Below are 18436 nucleotides of genomic sequence, written 5' to 3'. Positions count from 1 at the left end.
AATTTATAGGAAGCAAACTGTTAAAATTATTTTTTAGTTTTTATCACTAACAAGAACCGAATAATTTGGTCCTTATTAGTGACATTATTGCGTCCGTGTTAGTGACATTATTGCATCCGTGTTAGTGACATTATTGGGTCCTTGTCTGTGACATTATTCGGTCCTTGTTTGTGATATTATTCAGTCCTTGTTAGTGACATTATTCGGTCCTTGTTAGTGACATTATTCGGTCCTTGTTTGTGACATTATTCGGTCCTTGTTAGTGACATTATTCGGTCCTTGTTAGTGACATTATTCGGTCCTTGTTAGTGACATTATTGGGGTCTTGTTAGTGACATTATTGGGGTCTTGTTAGTGACATTATTCGGTCCTTGTCTGTGACATTATTCGGTCCTTGTTTGTGATATTATTCAGTCCTTGTTAGTGACATTATTCGGTCCTTGTTAGTGACATTATTCGGTCCTTGTTAGTGACATTATTCGGTCCTTGTTAGTAACATTTTTGGGTTCTTGTTAGTGACATTATTGGGTTCTTGTTAGTGACAGTATTGGGTTTTTGTTATTGACATTATTCGGTCCTTGTTAATGACATTATTCAGTCCTTGTTAATGACATTATTCGGTCCTTTTTAGTAACGTTTTGGGTTCTTGTTAGTGACATTATTGGGTTCTAGTTAGCGACATTATTCAGTCCTTGTTAGTGACATTATTGGGGTCTTGTTAGTGACATTATTCAGTCCTTGTTAGTGACATTATTGGGGTCTTGTTAGTGACATTATTCAGTCCTTGTTAGTGACATTATTCAGTCCTTGTTAGTGACATTATTCAGTCCTTGTTAGTGACATTATTGGGGTCTTGTTAGTGACATTATTGGGTTCTAGTTAGCGACATTATTCAGTCCTTGTTAGTGACATTATTCAGTCCTTGTCTGTGACATTATTCGGTCCTTGTTTGTGATATTATTCAGTCCTTGTTAGTGACATTATTCGGTCCTTGTTAGTGACATTATTCGGTCCTTGTTAGTGACATTATTCGGTCCTTGTTAGTAACATTTTTGGGTTCTTGTTAGTGACATTATTGGGTTCTTGTTAGTGACAGTATTGGGTTTTTGTTATTGACATTATTCGGTCCTTGTTAATGACATTATTCAGTCCTTGTTAATGACATTATTCGGTCCTTTTTAGTAACGTTTTGGGTTCTTGTTAGTGACATTATTGGGTTCTAGTTAGCGACATTATTCAGTCCTTGTTAGTGACATTATTGGGGTCTTGTTAGTGACATTATTCAGTCTTTGTTAGTGACATTATTGGGGTCTTGTTAGTGACATTATTCAGTCCTTGTTAGTGACATTATTCAGTCCTTGTTAGTGACATTATTCAGTCCTTGTTAGTGACATTATTGGGGTCTTGTTAGTGACATTATTGGGTTCTAGTTAGCGACATTATTCAGTCCTTGTTAGTGACATTATTCAGTCCTTGTTAGTGACATTATTGGGGTCTTGTTAGTGACATTATTCAGTCCTTGTTAGTGACATTATTGGGGTCTTGTTAGTGACATTATTCAGTCCTTGTTAGTGACATTATTCAGTCCTTGTTAGTGACATTATTCAGAACTTGTTAGTGACATTATTGGGGTCTTGTTAGTGACATTATTCAGTCCTTGTTAGTGACATTATTGGGGTCTTGTTAGTGACATTATTCAGTCCTTGTTAGTGACATTATTCAATCCTTGTTAGTGACATTATTCAGTCCTTGTTAGTGACATTATTGGGGTCTTGTTAGTGACATTATTCGGTCCTTGTTAGTGACATTATTGGGGTCTTGTTAGTGACATTATTCAGTCCTTGTTAGTGACATTATTCAGTCCTTGTTAGTGACGTTATTCAGTCCTTGTTAGTGACATTATTGGGGTCTTGTTAGTGACATTATTCAGTCCTTGTTAGTGACATTATTGGGGTCTTGTTAGTGACATTATTCAGTCCTTGTTAGTGACATTATTCAGTCCTTGTTAGTGACATTATTCAGTCCTTGTTAGTGACATTATTCAGTCCTTGTTAGTGACATTATTGGGGTCTTGTTAGTGACATTATTCGGTCCTTGTTAGTGACATTATTGGGGTCTTGTTAGTGACATTATTCAGTCCTTGTTAGTGACATTATTCAGTCCTTGTTAGTGACATTATTCAGTCCTTGTTAGTGACATTATTGGGGTCTTGTTAGTGACATTATTCGGTCCTTGTTCGTGACATTATTGGGGTCTTGTTAGTGACATTATTCAGTCCTTGTTAGTGACATTATTCAGTCCTTGTTAGTGACATTATTCAGTCCTTGTTAGTGACATTATTCAGTCCTTGTTAGTGACATTATATCGTGATTAATTTTCCTCTAATCGCTGTTCATATATTTTGATTTAAACTAAAAGTATAATTTTAACAGTTTGCTTCCTATAAATTTTATATTTAGTAATTTCTTAATTAGTCTTTTATTAAGGATAACAATATTTATCAACAATTGGTGGGTCAATTAAATTACCTTTTATTTTTCTGTAAGATTCTCGGGGGGGGGGGGGATATGAACAGTGATTAGAAGAAAATTAATCACGATATGATGTCACTGACAAGGACCTAATAATGTCACTGACAAGGACCTAATAATGTCACTGACAAGGACCTAATAATGTCACTAACAAGGACCTAATAATGTCACTGACAAGGACCTAATAATGTCACTGACAAGGACCTAATAATGTCACTGACAAGGACCTAATAATGTCACTGACAAGGACCTAATAATGTCACTGACAAGGACCTAATAATGTCACTGACAAGGACCTAATAATGTCACTGACAAGGACCTAATAATGTCACTGACAAGGACATAATAATGTCACTGACAAGGACCTAATAATGTCACTGACAAGGACCTAATAATGTCACTGACGAGGACCAAATAATGTCACTGACGAGGACCAAATAATGTCACTGACAAGGACCTAATAATGTCACTGACAAGGACCTAATAATGTCACTGACAAGGACCTAATAATGTCACTAACAAGGACCTAATAATGTCACTGACAAGGACCTAATAATGTCACTGACAAGGACATAATAATGTCACTGACAAGGACCTAATAATGTCACTGACAAGGACCTAATAATGTCACTGACGAGGACCAAATAATGTCACTGACGAGGACCAAATAATGTCACTGACAAGGACCTAATAATGTCACTGACAAGGACCTAATAATGTCACTGACGAGGACCAAATAATGTCACTAACAAGGACCTAATAATGTCACTGACAAGGACCTAATAATGTCACTGACAAGGACCTAATAATGTCACTGACAAGGACCTAATAATGTCACTAACAAGGACCTAATAATGTCACTGACAAGGACCTAATAATGTCACTGACAAGGACATAATAATGTCACTGACAAGGACCTAATAATGTCACTGACAAGGACCTAATAATGTCACTGACAAGGACCAAATAATGTCACTGACGAGGACCAAATAATGTCACTGACGAGGACCAAATAATGTCACTGACAAGGACCAAATAATGTCACTGACAAGGACCAAATAATGTCACTGACAAGGACCAAATAATGTCACTGACAAGTACCAAATAATGTCACTGGCAAGGACCAAATAATGTCACTGACAAGGACCAAATAATGTCACTGACAAGGACCGAATTATGTCACTGACAAGGACCGAATTATGTCACTAACAAGGACCAAATAATGTCACTGACAAGGACCGAATAATGTCACTGACAAAAACCGAATTATGTCACTAACAAGGCCCAAATAATGTCACTGACAAGTACCAAATAATGTCACTGACAAGGACCGAATGATGTCACTAACGAGGACCAAATAATGTCACTGACAAGGACCAAATAATGTCACTGACAAGGACCAAATAATGTCACTGACAAGGACCAAATAATGTCACTGACAAGGACCAAATAATGTCACTGACAAGAACCAAATAATGTCACTGACAAGGACCGAATGATGTCACTAACAAGGCCCAAATAATGTCACTGACAAGGACCGAATGATGTCACTAACAAGGACCAAATAATGTCACTGACAAGGACCGAATAATGTCACTGACAAGGACCGAATTATGTCACTAACGAGGACCAAATAATGTCACTGACAAGGACCAAATAATGTCACTGACAAGGACCAAATAATGTCACTGACAAGGGCCGAATAATGTCATTGACAAGGACCAAATAATGTCACTGACAAGGACCGAATAATGTCACTAACAAGGACCAAATAATGTCACTGACAAGGACCGAATGATGTCACTGACAAGGACCGAATGATGTCACTGACAAGCACCGAATTATGTCACTAACAAGACCCAAATAATGTCACTGACAAGGACCAAATAATGTCATTGACAAGGACCGAATGATGTCACTAACAAGGACCAAATAATGTCATTGACAAGGACCGAATGCTGTCACTAATAACCAAATAATGTTACTGACAAGGACCGAGTGATGTCACTAACAAGGCCCAAATAATGTAACTGACAAGGACCGAATGACGTCACTAACAAGAACAGAATATTGTCACTAACAAGAACCAAATGATGTCACTGACAAGGACCGAATGATATCACAAACAAGGACCAACTAGTGTCACTGACAAGAACCGAATGATGTCACTAACATGGACCACATAATGTCACTGACAAGGACCGAATGATGTCACTAACAAGGCCCAAATAATGTCACTGACAAGAACCGAATGACGTCACTAACGAGGACAGAATATTGTCACTAACAAGAACCAAATGATGTCACTGACAAGGACCGAATGATATCACTAACAAGGACCAACTAATGTCACTGACAAGGACCAAATGATGTCACTAATAACCAAATAATGTTACTGACAAGGACCGAGTGATGTCACTAACAAGGCCCAAATAATGTAACTGACAAGGACCGAATGACGTCACTAACAAGAATAGAATATTGTCACTAACAAGAACCAAATGATGTCACTGACAAGGACCGAATGATATCACAAACAAGGACCAACTAGTGTCACTGACAAGAACCGAATGATGTCACTAACATGGACCACATAATGTCACTGACAAGAACCGAATGATGTCACTAACATGGACCACATAATGTCACTGACAAGAACCGAATGACGTCACTAACGAGGACAGAATATTGTCACTAACAAGAACCAAATGATGTCACTGACAAGGACCGAATGATATCACTAACAAGGACCAACTAATGTCACTGACAAGGACCAAATGATGTCACTAACAAGGACCGAATGATGTCACTAACAAGGACCAAATAATGTCACTAACAAAGACCGATTAATGGTACTAATAAGGACTGAATAATGTCACAAAGACTGAATAATGGTATTAACAAAGACCGAATAATGGCACTAACAAGGACAGAATAATGGTACTAACAAGGACCGAATAATGGTACTAATAAGGGCTGAATAAAGTCACTAACATGGACTGAATTATGTCAGTAACAAAAACCGAAGAATGGTACTAACAATGACTGAATAATGTCGCTAACAAAGACCGTATAATGTCACTAAGAAGGACTGAATAATGACATTAACAAGGACCGAATAATGACATTAACAAGGACTGAATAATGCCACTACCAAGGAGCGACGAGGTAACTATCCTCGCAAATAAATTGTTTCTCGCTAACGATTTTCAGCAAATTTCTCGATTAACGTTATTTATTCGACGATCGATTAGATTAATTTAAGTTAGAGTGACGTCTGTTGAATTTTAGTTAATCAGTAACAAGGATTGAGATAAAATTTTTAAAGCCTCGGGAAATTAAATAATCTTCAGTAATTATGAAGAGGAAGTTATCCTATGTAATCCTGTAAATACAGCAGTGAGGTTCAAGATAGCCTTGAGATATATTTATGTTCAGATGCTGGTATAATTCACAGGTTGGATACAGTCAGATGCTGCTGGTACGAATAATTGTCATTAATAAAACAGTAATTCACAAAAAAATACAGACCAGAATTCAGATGTTTTGCGCAATTATTACAAAAATGGCTCCTACTTAAGAAACATAAATTACAGAGGCCACAGATGGTGGCCTTCTGGGAAGACAGGAGTGAAAGAGGACACGTGATATCCATAGCAAAAAGATAGAAGTATGAGAGAGAAAATTGATATTGACGATATATTATTACTATCACTAAGCAAAAGTAGTTGGTATTAAGAAACTAGTTGGTATAAACAAAACTAGTTAGTGTAAACAAAGCTAGTTTGTATAAACAAAAATATTTGGTGTAAACAAAACTAGTTGGCATAAACAAAACTAGTTGGTGTAAACAAAACTAGTTGGTGTAAACAAAACTAGTTGGTGTAAACAAAACTAGTTGGCGTAAACAAAACTAGTTGGTGTAAACAAAACTAGTTGGTGTAAACAAAACTAGTTGGTGTAAACAAAACTAGTTGGTGTAAACAAAACTAGTTGGCGTAAACAAAACTAGTTGGTGTAAACAAAACTAGTTGGTGTAAACAAAACTAGTTGGTGTAAACAAAACTAGTTGGTGTAAACAAAACTAGTTGGCGTAAACAAAACTAGTTGGCGTAAACAAAACTAGTTGGTGTAAACAAAACTAGTTGGTGTAAACAAAACGAGTTGGTGTAAACAAAACGAGTTGGTGTAAACAAAACGAGTTGGTGTAAACAAAACTAGTTGGTGTAAACAAAACGAGTTGGCGTAAACAAAACTAGGTGGTGTAAACAAAACTAGTTGGTGTAAACAAAACTAGTTGGTGTAAACAAAACTAGTTGGTGTAAACAAAACTAGTTGGTGTAAACAAAACTAACTGGTGTAAACAAAACTAGCTGGTGTAAACAAAACTAGTTGGTGTAAACAAAACTAGTTGGTGTAAACAAAACTAGTTGGTGTAAACAAAACTAGCTGGTGTAAACAAAACTAGTTGGTGTAAACAAAACTAGCTGGTATACAGCTGCATACTTTAATATAAGAAATACTAAGTAAGAACACTGAAACAAGCTGATATACACAGTGTTTGACAGCTGGAATGGAATCAGAGTAGAGGCAGTACTGTATGTGTAACAACCACTGCTAACGTACATGTGTAACAACCATTGCTAACGTACATGAGAAGACAAGTGAAACAAGGACACCATGGACATACCTCTGCTATTAAAACTATAAACAAGTGATAGCAATAAAAGATAATCTTTTCCACACCAGAGGATTTACATACGTTGAGCACTTGGAGTAAGATATAGATGATGGAATTTAATGTTTACAAAGTCACATAATGAAAATGGGTAAAAATCCAATGACCTTCATAAAAATTACATATTCTTAGCTCACAAAATCGTAATAACAAGACTGAAAACAAACTAGGGAACGGCTGGTGTTTGAACCCCATGGCGAGTGAGTCGTAAAACTCCAGGCCAGTGCGTAAGGCGAGCGGCTTACTCGCCATGGGGTTCAAACCCCACCCGTTCTCTGGTGTGTTTATATATTCATAAAAATGACTGAGGTGAAAAATTAAAAGCAGCGGCGAGGCGTTCTTTTTCTATACAACATTTATTAATAAATTTCAAGAAGATGAATGAAGATATGCTCATTTTTATATATAGTTTGTTAGGGAGCATTTTTTGAAAACATACTCCCTATGATCCAATGACTTGGAGCTACCCATTAGTTCCATGAATTAAATCTGATTACCTTACATTCCCTGCTGCTGTTAGGACCCCTGCTAGTTTAACACATAGTTAAAGGCACCAGCATTGACCTCGTTGGAATACAGTATCTATGATGTTAATATGACATTACCTATGATGTTAATATTGCATTACTCATGATCTTAATATCACATTACCTATTCTGTTAATATCACATTATTATGTTAATGTCACATTACCTATGAAGGTGACATTACCTATGAGGGTGACAGTGACATATTACCTATTGGGGTGACAGTAACACATTACCTATACTAGTGACAGTGACATTATATATGAGAGTGACAGTGACACATTACCTATGGTTGTTATGACGGTGAGAGAGTAGAGAAATCCTCCCTCTATGGACCACTTGTTGGGTAGAGTGGTGTTGCCTCCGTCCCAGCCCTCGTCCACCAGTTTTATGATGGCTCGCTGATATGTGAGCATAATGTGGGACACATTAGCCCTCCAGTTGGGCTTGTCAAGCACGTTGTACATCACTGTGATGTTCCACAGCTGCTCAATGGTCTGGTTGCGAATAACGTCGGCGGTGATGACAACGTCATTTTGGCTCTCGATGGCGGAGAAGAGGAAGGCTCCCATGATGGTGTAGCCCACCATGAGGCCGCATACGCCCACGTTGCTGAAGATAAAGGCGATGGTGGAGCGGCAGCAGTCCTTGAGCTTCTCCCCGAAGGGCTTGACGTAGTGGTAATGAGGGGCATGACTCTGGTGGGAATGCCTCGAGCCCCGCCCGCGTTCTATAGCCATTTTGAGGGAGGGAATTTGCGGGTGGACGGTAGTAAAGTTCCTTCAGCACACTGCGAACTCAGTCGCGGTGGGTAAGGGTAGCCAGCAGGCATTACTACTGAGGCCAAAGGCCACCACACTCACAAACACGCGTAGTACAACACATAATCAACTACCCGAGATGCGGGGTGCACTATCTGGGAAAGAAGAGACACAGCTCAAGGGTTCAAGAGCCTCCTTCCTCCTGCCGTCAGAAGGCGACGACGTGGAGTGAGTTCTGGCGAGAAGAACAGCAGGTGGGAGAGTTAGCCGTGTGGTAGACCCGGCCCCAAGACCATGGCAGCGCCCCAGTCTGCGTCCGACAGCGAGAAAAACATCCGCAGAGGCAGGCAGAAGCGAGCAGGCAGGAATGCGAGAGGCCAGAAGAATTCCATCTTCAACTGGTGAATGAGGTTCGTGGCCTTGAGGCATGGGTGCAGACGGGAAGATGGCAGCGGAGGGATGCCACGGCAGCGGACGGTCGTCTACCCTGCAACACACAACACACATTATTGTGAGCGCTGCGGTGGGGACACAAGCACTGGTAGCCGCGGTGTGCTCAGTGTGTGTCTGCCAGGGCCACCTTGGCACCCTGCGAGGCTATTATTGTACTACGTTACAACTTTCTCATCCAACTCACCTGTTCGAAGGATAAATCTTCAGCTGCATGATGCCAACACAACAGGTACACGAAGAGAACACAACACGTAAACAGCTTAAGATATCTTGCACACACACACACACACACACACAAACACACACACCCACACACACCCACGCAAACACACACACACACACACACACACACACACACACACACACACACACACAAGGGGACACAGTTGGAAGTTGAAGACACAGATGAATCACAGGGATGTTAGGAAGTATTTCTTCAGCCACAGAGTAGTCAGTAAGTGGAATTGTTTGGGAAGCGATGTAGTGGAGGCAGGATCCATACATAGCTTTAAGCAGAGGTATGATAAAGCTCACGGTTCAGGGAGAGTGACCTAGTAGCGATCAGTGAAGAGGCGGGGCCAGGAGCTCGGACTCGACCCCCGCAACCTCAACTAGGTGAGTACACACACACACACACACACACACACTGACACGCACTGCGATCCATTTAACGGATCGGATATATAGAGCAAAACTTATAGAGGCAGTAATGAAAAAATTCATTATCCGAACATGTTACAGAAACCACAAAATGGCTGGCAAAGGATGAACCAGCTTCACTTAAAATGGTTTTCACCTTGTATGACTCTGATATGGGACAGATAAAATACGGCCTACCGTTAAGGTACAATGACAACACACGTTGCTTAGTTTTGAACACTTGGTGAACGTGAGAGTTGGAAAGAAGAGGGTTACGAACGAATCATAAATCATTCTAAATTAGAAGAGGTGATGAGAGAGTTTCTGAAAGGTACCCAGGAGCTCAGGAAATAAAATGGTCGGATAACCCACAAGATGATGGAGGACCTAGCCAGAAAGTGGCAGGAGGCCACCGCAAGGTTTATATCTATGAAGAGAGGTGGAAAAGAGGAATACGGACAGCCCTTGGTTTAATGAGACCTGGTCAGAGGCCACAAGAAGGAGCGAAAGACCCTGGAAATAGAAGAGGGCGCTAATGATAGCAGAGCAGAAGGAAAGCACAACAGAAATGGCAAAATCATAACCGTAACTACTACATAGACACACAAGAAACACTGTTACTTTCAAAGACCCAGTAATAAGGTTGAAGAAGGAAGAAGTACTCGCAAAGATGATAGAGAGGGATGCGACGAATTAAGCCAAAGATTTAATGAAGGAGGAGGAGACAAGTACAGTGCCAGGAAGCAGGAATGGAAGGGGTAACCAGCAGAAACTAGACAGAAGTCACGTACCAAAGGAGAAAGTAATGAAGCTACTGAAAGAGTTGGACATATCAGAAGTTATGAGGCCTGACAACATTATCCAGGAAAATAGTGTAAACATATAGCTCAGATTTACAATACATTATTAGGTAAGAGAAAACTTGCATTAGACTGGAGCACTGCAAATGTGGCTCCAGTAAACATAGACAAAAGGCACTGAATTACCACTATCATTGACATGAATAATGCTCATAGAATTAGAAGAGAGGGAATGGTTGGTTGAGCACTTTTGGAGAAGAGTTACAGAAAGCGAGGATGGAGTTAGGGCAGACTTCCACACTAACTACTGAGTTCACTGAGTTCTATGACAGAATAATGGAAATCATGTTGAAAGATAAGAATGGGTTGACTACCTTTTACTGGACTGCTGGAAAGCACATGACACTGTGCCCCAAAGAGATTTTGATTAACAGATTAGAGGAGCACTACAATTGAGCATAGAGAACCTAACAAGCTGAAGATTGAGGGTGAATTTAAGGGTAAAAGCTTCAAGACTGAGACATTTAACGAGTAGGGTTCCTTAAGGATCAGTACTAGGACCATTACTTTTCATAACATATGTAAATGATCTGCCAGAGAGGATTGAATCCTGGGTATCATTGCTTACTCTTGATGAAAAACTAAGATAAAAGCAGAAGAAAATAGACAAGACTTGAACAAACAGCAAGAGTGATGAAACACCTGGTTACCAGAGTTTAACTTAAGTAAGTGGGGAGGGGGAGAGAAGACCAGATTCTCTCACTTGATAGATAAGAAACTACAAATATTCATCAAGGAGAAGGCTTGTGCCATATCCATCACATCGCCAGAAGTACACATAAATCACATAACATTTGCAGCATATGAGACGTCTGCTAATCTCAGAACTTGCAGCCAGTCCTCTAAACCTCCGACAACATCACACTTATAAAGATTCAAATGGGTAACTGTTAAAGATCCTTAATAGTTAAATAATTACTGATTTGCTCCGAGCACGCGCATTGGCTGTCCCTTTTCTGCTTTGGTATGGTGTGTTATATATTTTTTATTATTTTTTTAGGGATATGAACAACCTCACTTAACCTAACTTAGAACTGTGCTGCAAACCCTTTGCAAAAGAATCTACATAAACACTTGGAGGACTGCCTTCACAAACCTTAATTAACAACTATTCGTTTAAGACTTGGTACGACATATCTGATCATTTGCAAAACAGCGATAGGGGGAGTTGAATGATAGTTCTAGGTCTTTCGTGTTGCAATCAACACAGCAGGAGCTTGTAATGTTGCAGAAATTAGCAGGAAGTCCAAGCAGATTAGTTCAGGGGGACGTTTTAGCTTGAATGAGCTAGAATTATATAGAATTATATAGAAAGACTAAAAGAATTGAATCTGATGACTTTAGAAGACGACTAGGTAGGACATGATTACGACATAAAAGGTACTCAGAGAGCGTGACATAAACACAGGTATAAGAACAGCCTGATAGACAAGCGAGGCGAGGTGGTATTGCTGGAAGATAAACACTTAAGATGAGACAGTGAATATGAAGTTGATAAGACACATGTGCAACAGTTACGTATCTTTATTCCAAAACTTTTTGTCTACACAGTAGGTTTCTTCGGTCGAATACAAAGGAGGCAGCAGAAGTAGTAGAGATTTAAAGACGACGGAATCAGTTCATCATCCTTGAAGATGTTGTGAACTAATTACATCTCTACTGCTTCTGCTGTCTCCTCTGTACTCGACTGTACTCCTGCTGTGTAGGCGAAACGTTTCGGAATAAAGATATACTAATTGATATACTATACTTACAAGATGGAACCACGGTGGTCAAAAATATATCTACAGACTTAGTGTGGTGTATGTGTATTGAGCTTCATGAGTAAGTGGAAGAAACAAACTCGTTATACAATTTAAAGTCAGAGGTTCTTTATCTTTTTATAATGACTGACCACCAATGAATTACCCAATATGTCCCCATATCATCTTCACCGGACTGTGGAAATCATCACCACAACCACCAGTGCTATTAGGTATCAGTATGACTTCAAAAGATGTCAGTAGTTTGATTTTGCTTTGCATATGATAGCAACAGTACAACTAAAAGGAAATTATTAGGATTTTATCATATTTATTTATAGAAAAGCGGCAAATTGTTAAGAAATGGATTCCCATACCCCCCATTATTTGGTTCCTGTTCCACCCCCCTCAAGGAAGGTTCCTTGATGTTGGTGAGGGGCTCTTGATTTAGGGAATTGGATCTGTGCTCCAGTTCCCCGAATTAAGCCTGAATGCCTTCCCCAGGCGCTGTATAATCCTCCGGGTTTAGCGCTTCCCCCTTGATTATAATAATAATAATCCTGTTCCACCAAGGATACCCCCGTTAAAACCCCTGGCTTAAACAGTAGCTGTGATACGGCCCAAGAATAAACATTATGCCGGCGATTATGGCTTAATTAAGAGGCGGGTCCAGGTGCTGAAACTCAACCTCCACAAGCACAACTCGGTGAGTAGACACATAGACCACACAAACAATACTAGGTACATAGTGTTAATAATGAAATGCTCATAACAGAGAAAATCACAAGAAGAATAGGATATTGTTGGATTAGGTTAGGTAAGATTTATCATGAAACGGGACAAGTGTTTCCTGACGCGGATCTTAGTCATGTGATGACCTGCCTCTGGAGCTTATGGTCATCTGACTGAGGCCTTCCGCTGGCTTACCAGTCAACCCCTTTAGAAATTATGATTATAATTATTACCATTTCATCTATATATATTGCTGGATGTTACACAAGTTAATGAACAACAGGAAAATCAAAGACGTATTCCGCATAAGACGGAAATGACTTGAGTAATAACACAGTGGAAGGGCATTAATTATAGGGTTTTAAGAAATATAGACAAGGCTATTTCACGGTAGTCAGTCGAAAGAGGCGGAACCATGAACTAAAGTTCAACCTTCTTAACGTAATAATCCATCCCCTCTCCCCCACACACAAGCGCGGCCAGGAGCGTTAAATCGACCCCTGCAACAACAAATAGGTGAGCGCGCGCGCGCGCGCGCACACGCGCGCACACACACACACACACACACACACACACACACACACACACACACACACACACACACACACACACACACACACACACACACATACACACACATACACACACACACATACACACACACACATACACACATACACACACACACAAATACACACACACACATACACACATACACACACACACACATATACATACATGCACACATATACATTACATATACACATACACACATATACATACATACACATACATATATATATTACACACCACACACATATACACACATATACATACACACACATACACACACACACACATTACACACATACACATATTATTATATATTATATATACATATATATATATTATATATATTATACACATATTGTTATACATATATTACATACATACATATATACACATTACATATATTACATACATATTATACATATACATATATTATACATACACATTATTAGACATTAATATTACATACACAGACATACATATTACACATATACATACATACAACACATACACACATACATTATTACACACACATTATTACACACATTACTTAATATTACATACACATAGCACATACATACACACATGCCACACATGCACACACACACACACATACATACACACACACACACACACACATATACACATACACATACACACACACACACACACACACACATACACATACACACACACACACACACACACACACACACACACACACACACACACATTCGTGAATCCCAAATTCTGAATCTGGAACAAATCATAAGTAATGAAGTTATCCTTTATGGGTGGGATAAATGAAGTGGGTCTCTGTCGTGGACCGTCAACTGGAAGTGCGAACACTTGGCTTGGAAAACTCTCGTTTCAGTGCAATTCTTCCTACACCATGTGTAAAATCCGGGCCCGGGATCTCCTCACCATAATCTCGCTCTCTTGTGAGAATTCGAGTCATTACTCTCCAAGTCAACCATAATTCAGCGTGTTCTACTGGCTTTTCTTAAAAGTTGTTGCTCTTATATTCATATTCACTGCACTGAATTTAGACGTACGTGTGCAGGCGCGCACGTACGCGCTCACACGCATACGCATGCGTATGCAGGCGCGCACGCTAAAACACACACACACACACACACACACACATAGTGAGATTCAGCTGAGACTCCACCTTTGTAACCACATATAGGCGAGTACATACGTGTACACACACAGATACACACACACACACACACACACACACACACACACACACACACACACACACACACACACACACACACACAACGAGTAGTACAGTAATAACGGGAAAAACACTTATCTGAATCACATAATACTAAGAGAGGGAGAGGTAACAGGATGCAGGAGTATGGTGAAGTCCTACAAGGATCCACTCTAAGTGCCCAGCTGTTCCTCATATATTTTAATATGTCTGATGAGACAGACTTGTATGTCCCTGTGTTTAAACATTGTAAGGCTAATGATGATAATAAATACCAGTTAGACTGGGGAAGACTAGGAGAAGACAGGTCGAACATGTGGCTGTGTGTCACGCAAGAATAAGACTTTCAGGAAACAGAAGACTGACAAATACACATAAAGTAGGAGAACAGAAACTACCAACTCGAAACTCGGAAAATTACTTAAATTTACATATACTACCAAATATATCACTGGAGGAGCATATCACCACAATACCCACCAAAGTGTACGCATCACTAATGGAGGCTAGAAGAGTAGCCAGTCTCATCAGTCTCATATGACCCTGTCATATTCACAAATATAATAAAAAGATAATAAGTCTTGCTAAAGGGGATGAGAACATGGAAGGTCATGACCTCGACGTACACAGTAATCTGGAAACTCGATAACACAGAGAGAGACTAAGCCAGGATATATATGGATAATGTGTAAAGAACGTCGTTAGGAAGTACTTCAGTATGACTTGGAAGTGGAATGACATGCTCTAGGAAGTGGTGGCAACAGATACCATGCACTTAAAATACATAGCATAAGGCCCGTGAGGCTATGAATTTAGAGAGTTCGTTCATGAATAACTGAGAAGTTAACACATGAGTAGCGAGCGACCCCACATCATCAGCCACAACTGGCTACACTAAATACAAAATATACTTAGCCACAGAGAGAGAGAGAGAGAGAGAGAGAGAGAGGGAGAGAGGGAGGGAGGGAGACAGACACAGACAGAGAAGGGGAAAAATGTAAAGAGGAATAATGATGTCGGCGGAGAAGCAGTCTGCTGCAACAAGAGCAAAAACAAGTCTTCACTCGTTGCCAGCTCTACCACTCTCCTCTCTCATTCTCTGCTCTCTCTCTCTCTCTCTCTCTCTCTTTCTTTCTTTCTTTCTTTCTTTCTTTCTTTTTTTCTCTCTCTCTCTTTCTCTGTGCGCTTTCTCTGCTCACTCTCTGCGCTTTCTCTCTATCTCTCTCTCTCTGCTCTCTCTCTCTCTCTCTGCTCTCTCTCTCTCTCTCTCTTTCTTTCTTTCTTTCTTTCTTTCTTTCTTTCTTTTCTCTCTCTGTGCCTTTCTCTGCTTTCTCTCTCTCTCTCTCTCTCTCTCTCTCTCTCTGCTGCTCTCTCTCTCTCTCTCTCTCTTTCACTTTCTCTCACTCTTCTTTCTTTCGCTCTCTCTCTCTCTCTCTCTCTCTCTCTCTCTCTCTCTCTCTCTCTCTCTCTCTCTCTGCTCTCTCTCTTTCTTTCTTTCTTTCTTTCTCTCTCTTTCTCTGTGCGCTTTCTCTGCTCTCTCTCTGCGCTTTCTCTCTCTCTCTCTCTCTCTCTCTCTCTCTCTCTCTCTCTCTCTCTCTCTCTCTCTCTCTCTCTCTCTCTCTCTCTCTCTCTATCTCTGTCTCTCTCTCTCTCTCTCTCTCTCTCTCTCTCTCTCTCTCTCTCTCTCTCTCTCTCTCTCTCTTTGTGCTTTCTCTGCTCTCTGCTTTCTCTCTCTCTGCTCTCTCTCTGTCTCTCTCTCTCTCTCTCTCTCTCTCTCTCTCTCTCTCTCTCTTTCTCTTTCTGTGCGCTTTCTCTGCTCTCTGCCTTTCTCTCTCTCTCTCTCTCTCTCTCTCTCTCTCTCTCTCTCTCTCTCTCACACACATCTGCTTACATATTCTAACAAAAACACTTCTTTACCTTATTATGCCTCTTATATTAGTTAACTGCAGTGATATTTATGGTAATATCATAATTACTGTTCTGCCCAGTTTATAATAAATTTATTATGTAAAAAGATACAAGCATAGTCTGGCTGTCCTGGCTGATTCACCAGCTTGTTATGGCTTTACAAGTCATTCTGACATAGTCTGGCTGTCCTGGCTGGTTCACCAGCTTGTTATGGCTTTACAAGTCATTCTGACATAGTCTGGCTGTCCTGGCTGATTCACCAGCTTGTTATGGCTTTACAAGTCATTCTGACATAGTCTGGCTGTCCTGGCTGATTCACCAGCTTGTTATGGCTTTACAAGTCATTCTGACATAGTCTGTCTGTCCTGGCTGGTTAACCAGCTTGTTATGGCTTTACAAGTCATTCTGACATAGTCTGGCTGTCCTGGCTGGTTCACCAGCTTGTTATGGCTTTACAAGTCATTCTGACATAGTCTGGCTGTCCTGGCTGGTTCACCAGCTTGTTAGTTTAACAAGTCATTCTGACATAGTCTGGCTGTCCTGGCTGGTTCACCCACGTTGTAGGCTTTACAAGTCATTCTGACATAGTCTGGCTGTCCTGGCTGGTTCACCAGCTTGTTATGGTTTACAAGTCATTTCTGACATAGTCTGGCTGTCCTGGCTGGTTCACCAGCTGTAGCTTTACAAGTCATTCTGACATAGTCTGGCTGTCCTGGCTGGTTCACCAGCTTGTTGTACTTTACAAGTCATTCTGACATAGTCTGGCTGTCCTGGCTGGTTCACCAACTTGTTATGGTTTACAAGTCATTCTGACATAGTCTGGCTGTCCTGGCTGGTTCACCAGCTTGTTATGGGTTACAAGTCATTCTGACATAGTCTGGCTGTCTGGCTGGTTCCACCAGCATTGTAGCTTTACAAGTCATTCTGACATATTCTGGCTGTCCTGGCTGATTCACCAGCTTGTTATGGCTTTACAAGTCATTCTGACATAGTCTGGCTGTCCTGGCTGGTTCACCAGCTTGTTATGGTTTACAAGTCATTCTGACATAGTCTGGCTGTCCTGGCTGGTTCACCAGCTTGTTATGGCTTTACAAGTCATTCTGACATATTCTGGCTGTCCTGGCTGATTCACCAGCTTGTTATGGCTTTACAAGTCATTCTGACATATTCTGGCTGTCCTGGCTGATTCACCAGCTTGTTATGGCTTTACAAGTCATTCTGACATAGTCTGGCTGTCCTGGCTGATTCACCAGCTTGTTATGGCTTTACAAGTCATTGTGACATAGTCTGGCTGTCCTGGCTGGTTCACCAGCTTGTTATGGTTTTACAAGTCATTCTGACATAGTCTGGCTGTCCTGGCTGATTCACCAGCTTGTTATGGCTTTACAAGTCATTCTGACATAGTCTGGCTGTCCTGGCTGGTTCACCAGCTTGTTATGGTTTACAAGTCATTCTGACATAGTCTGGCTGTCCTGGCTGGTTCACCAGCTTGTTATGGCTTTACAAGTCATTCTGACATATTCTGGCTGTCCTGGCTGGTTCACCAGCTTGTTATGGCTTTACAAGTCATTCTGACATAGTCTGGCTGTCCTGGCTGGTTCACCAGCTTGTTATGGTTTACAAGTCATTCTGACATAGTCTGGCTGTCCTGGCTGGTTCACCAGCTTGTTATGGTTTACAAGTCATTCTGACATAGTCTGGCTGTCCTGGCTGGTTCACCAGCTTGTTATGGCTTTACAAGTCATTCTGACAT

At 40.5% G+C, this 18436-nt stretch overlaps 1 protein-coding gene across 3 annotated transcripts in view; it reads right to left on the bottom strand.

The window, feature by feature from the left end:
- Nucleotides 1-18436, bottom strand: part of LOC128701095 (two pore potassium channel protein sup-9) — a 540549-nt gene that overhangs the window by 164839 nt on the left and 357274 nt on the right. For all 3 annotated transcript variants that reach the window (XR_008408855.2, XM_070100622.1, XM_053794635.2), the window contains one exon: nucleotides 8083-9044. Coding sequence is in view for 2 of the 3 variants with exons in the window: in XM_070100622.1 (XP_069956723.1) it covers nucleotides 8083-8536 (454 nt within the window). In the remaining variant the exon portion in view is untranslated. The remainder of the gene's footprint in view (nucleotides 1-8082; nucleotides 9045-18436) is intronic.

Source organism: Cherax quadricarinatus, chromosome 73, assembly GCF_038502225.1.
Source record: "Cherax quadricarinatus isolate ZL_2023a chromosome 73, ASM3850222v1, whole genome shotgun sequence".
Lineage (NCBI taxonomy): Eukaryota > Metazoa > Arthropoda > Malacostraca > Decapoda > Parastacidae > Cherax > Cherax quadricarinatus.
Note: the sequence above shows the minus strand (reverse complement) of the source record. Positions and strands in the feature narration are given on the sequence as shown.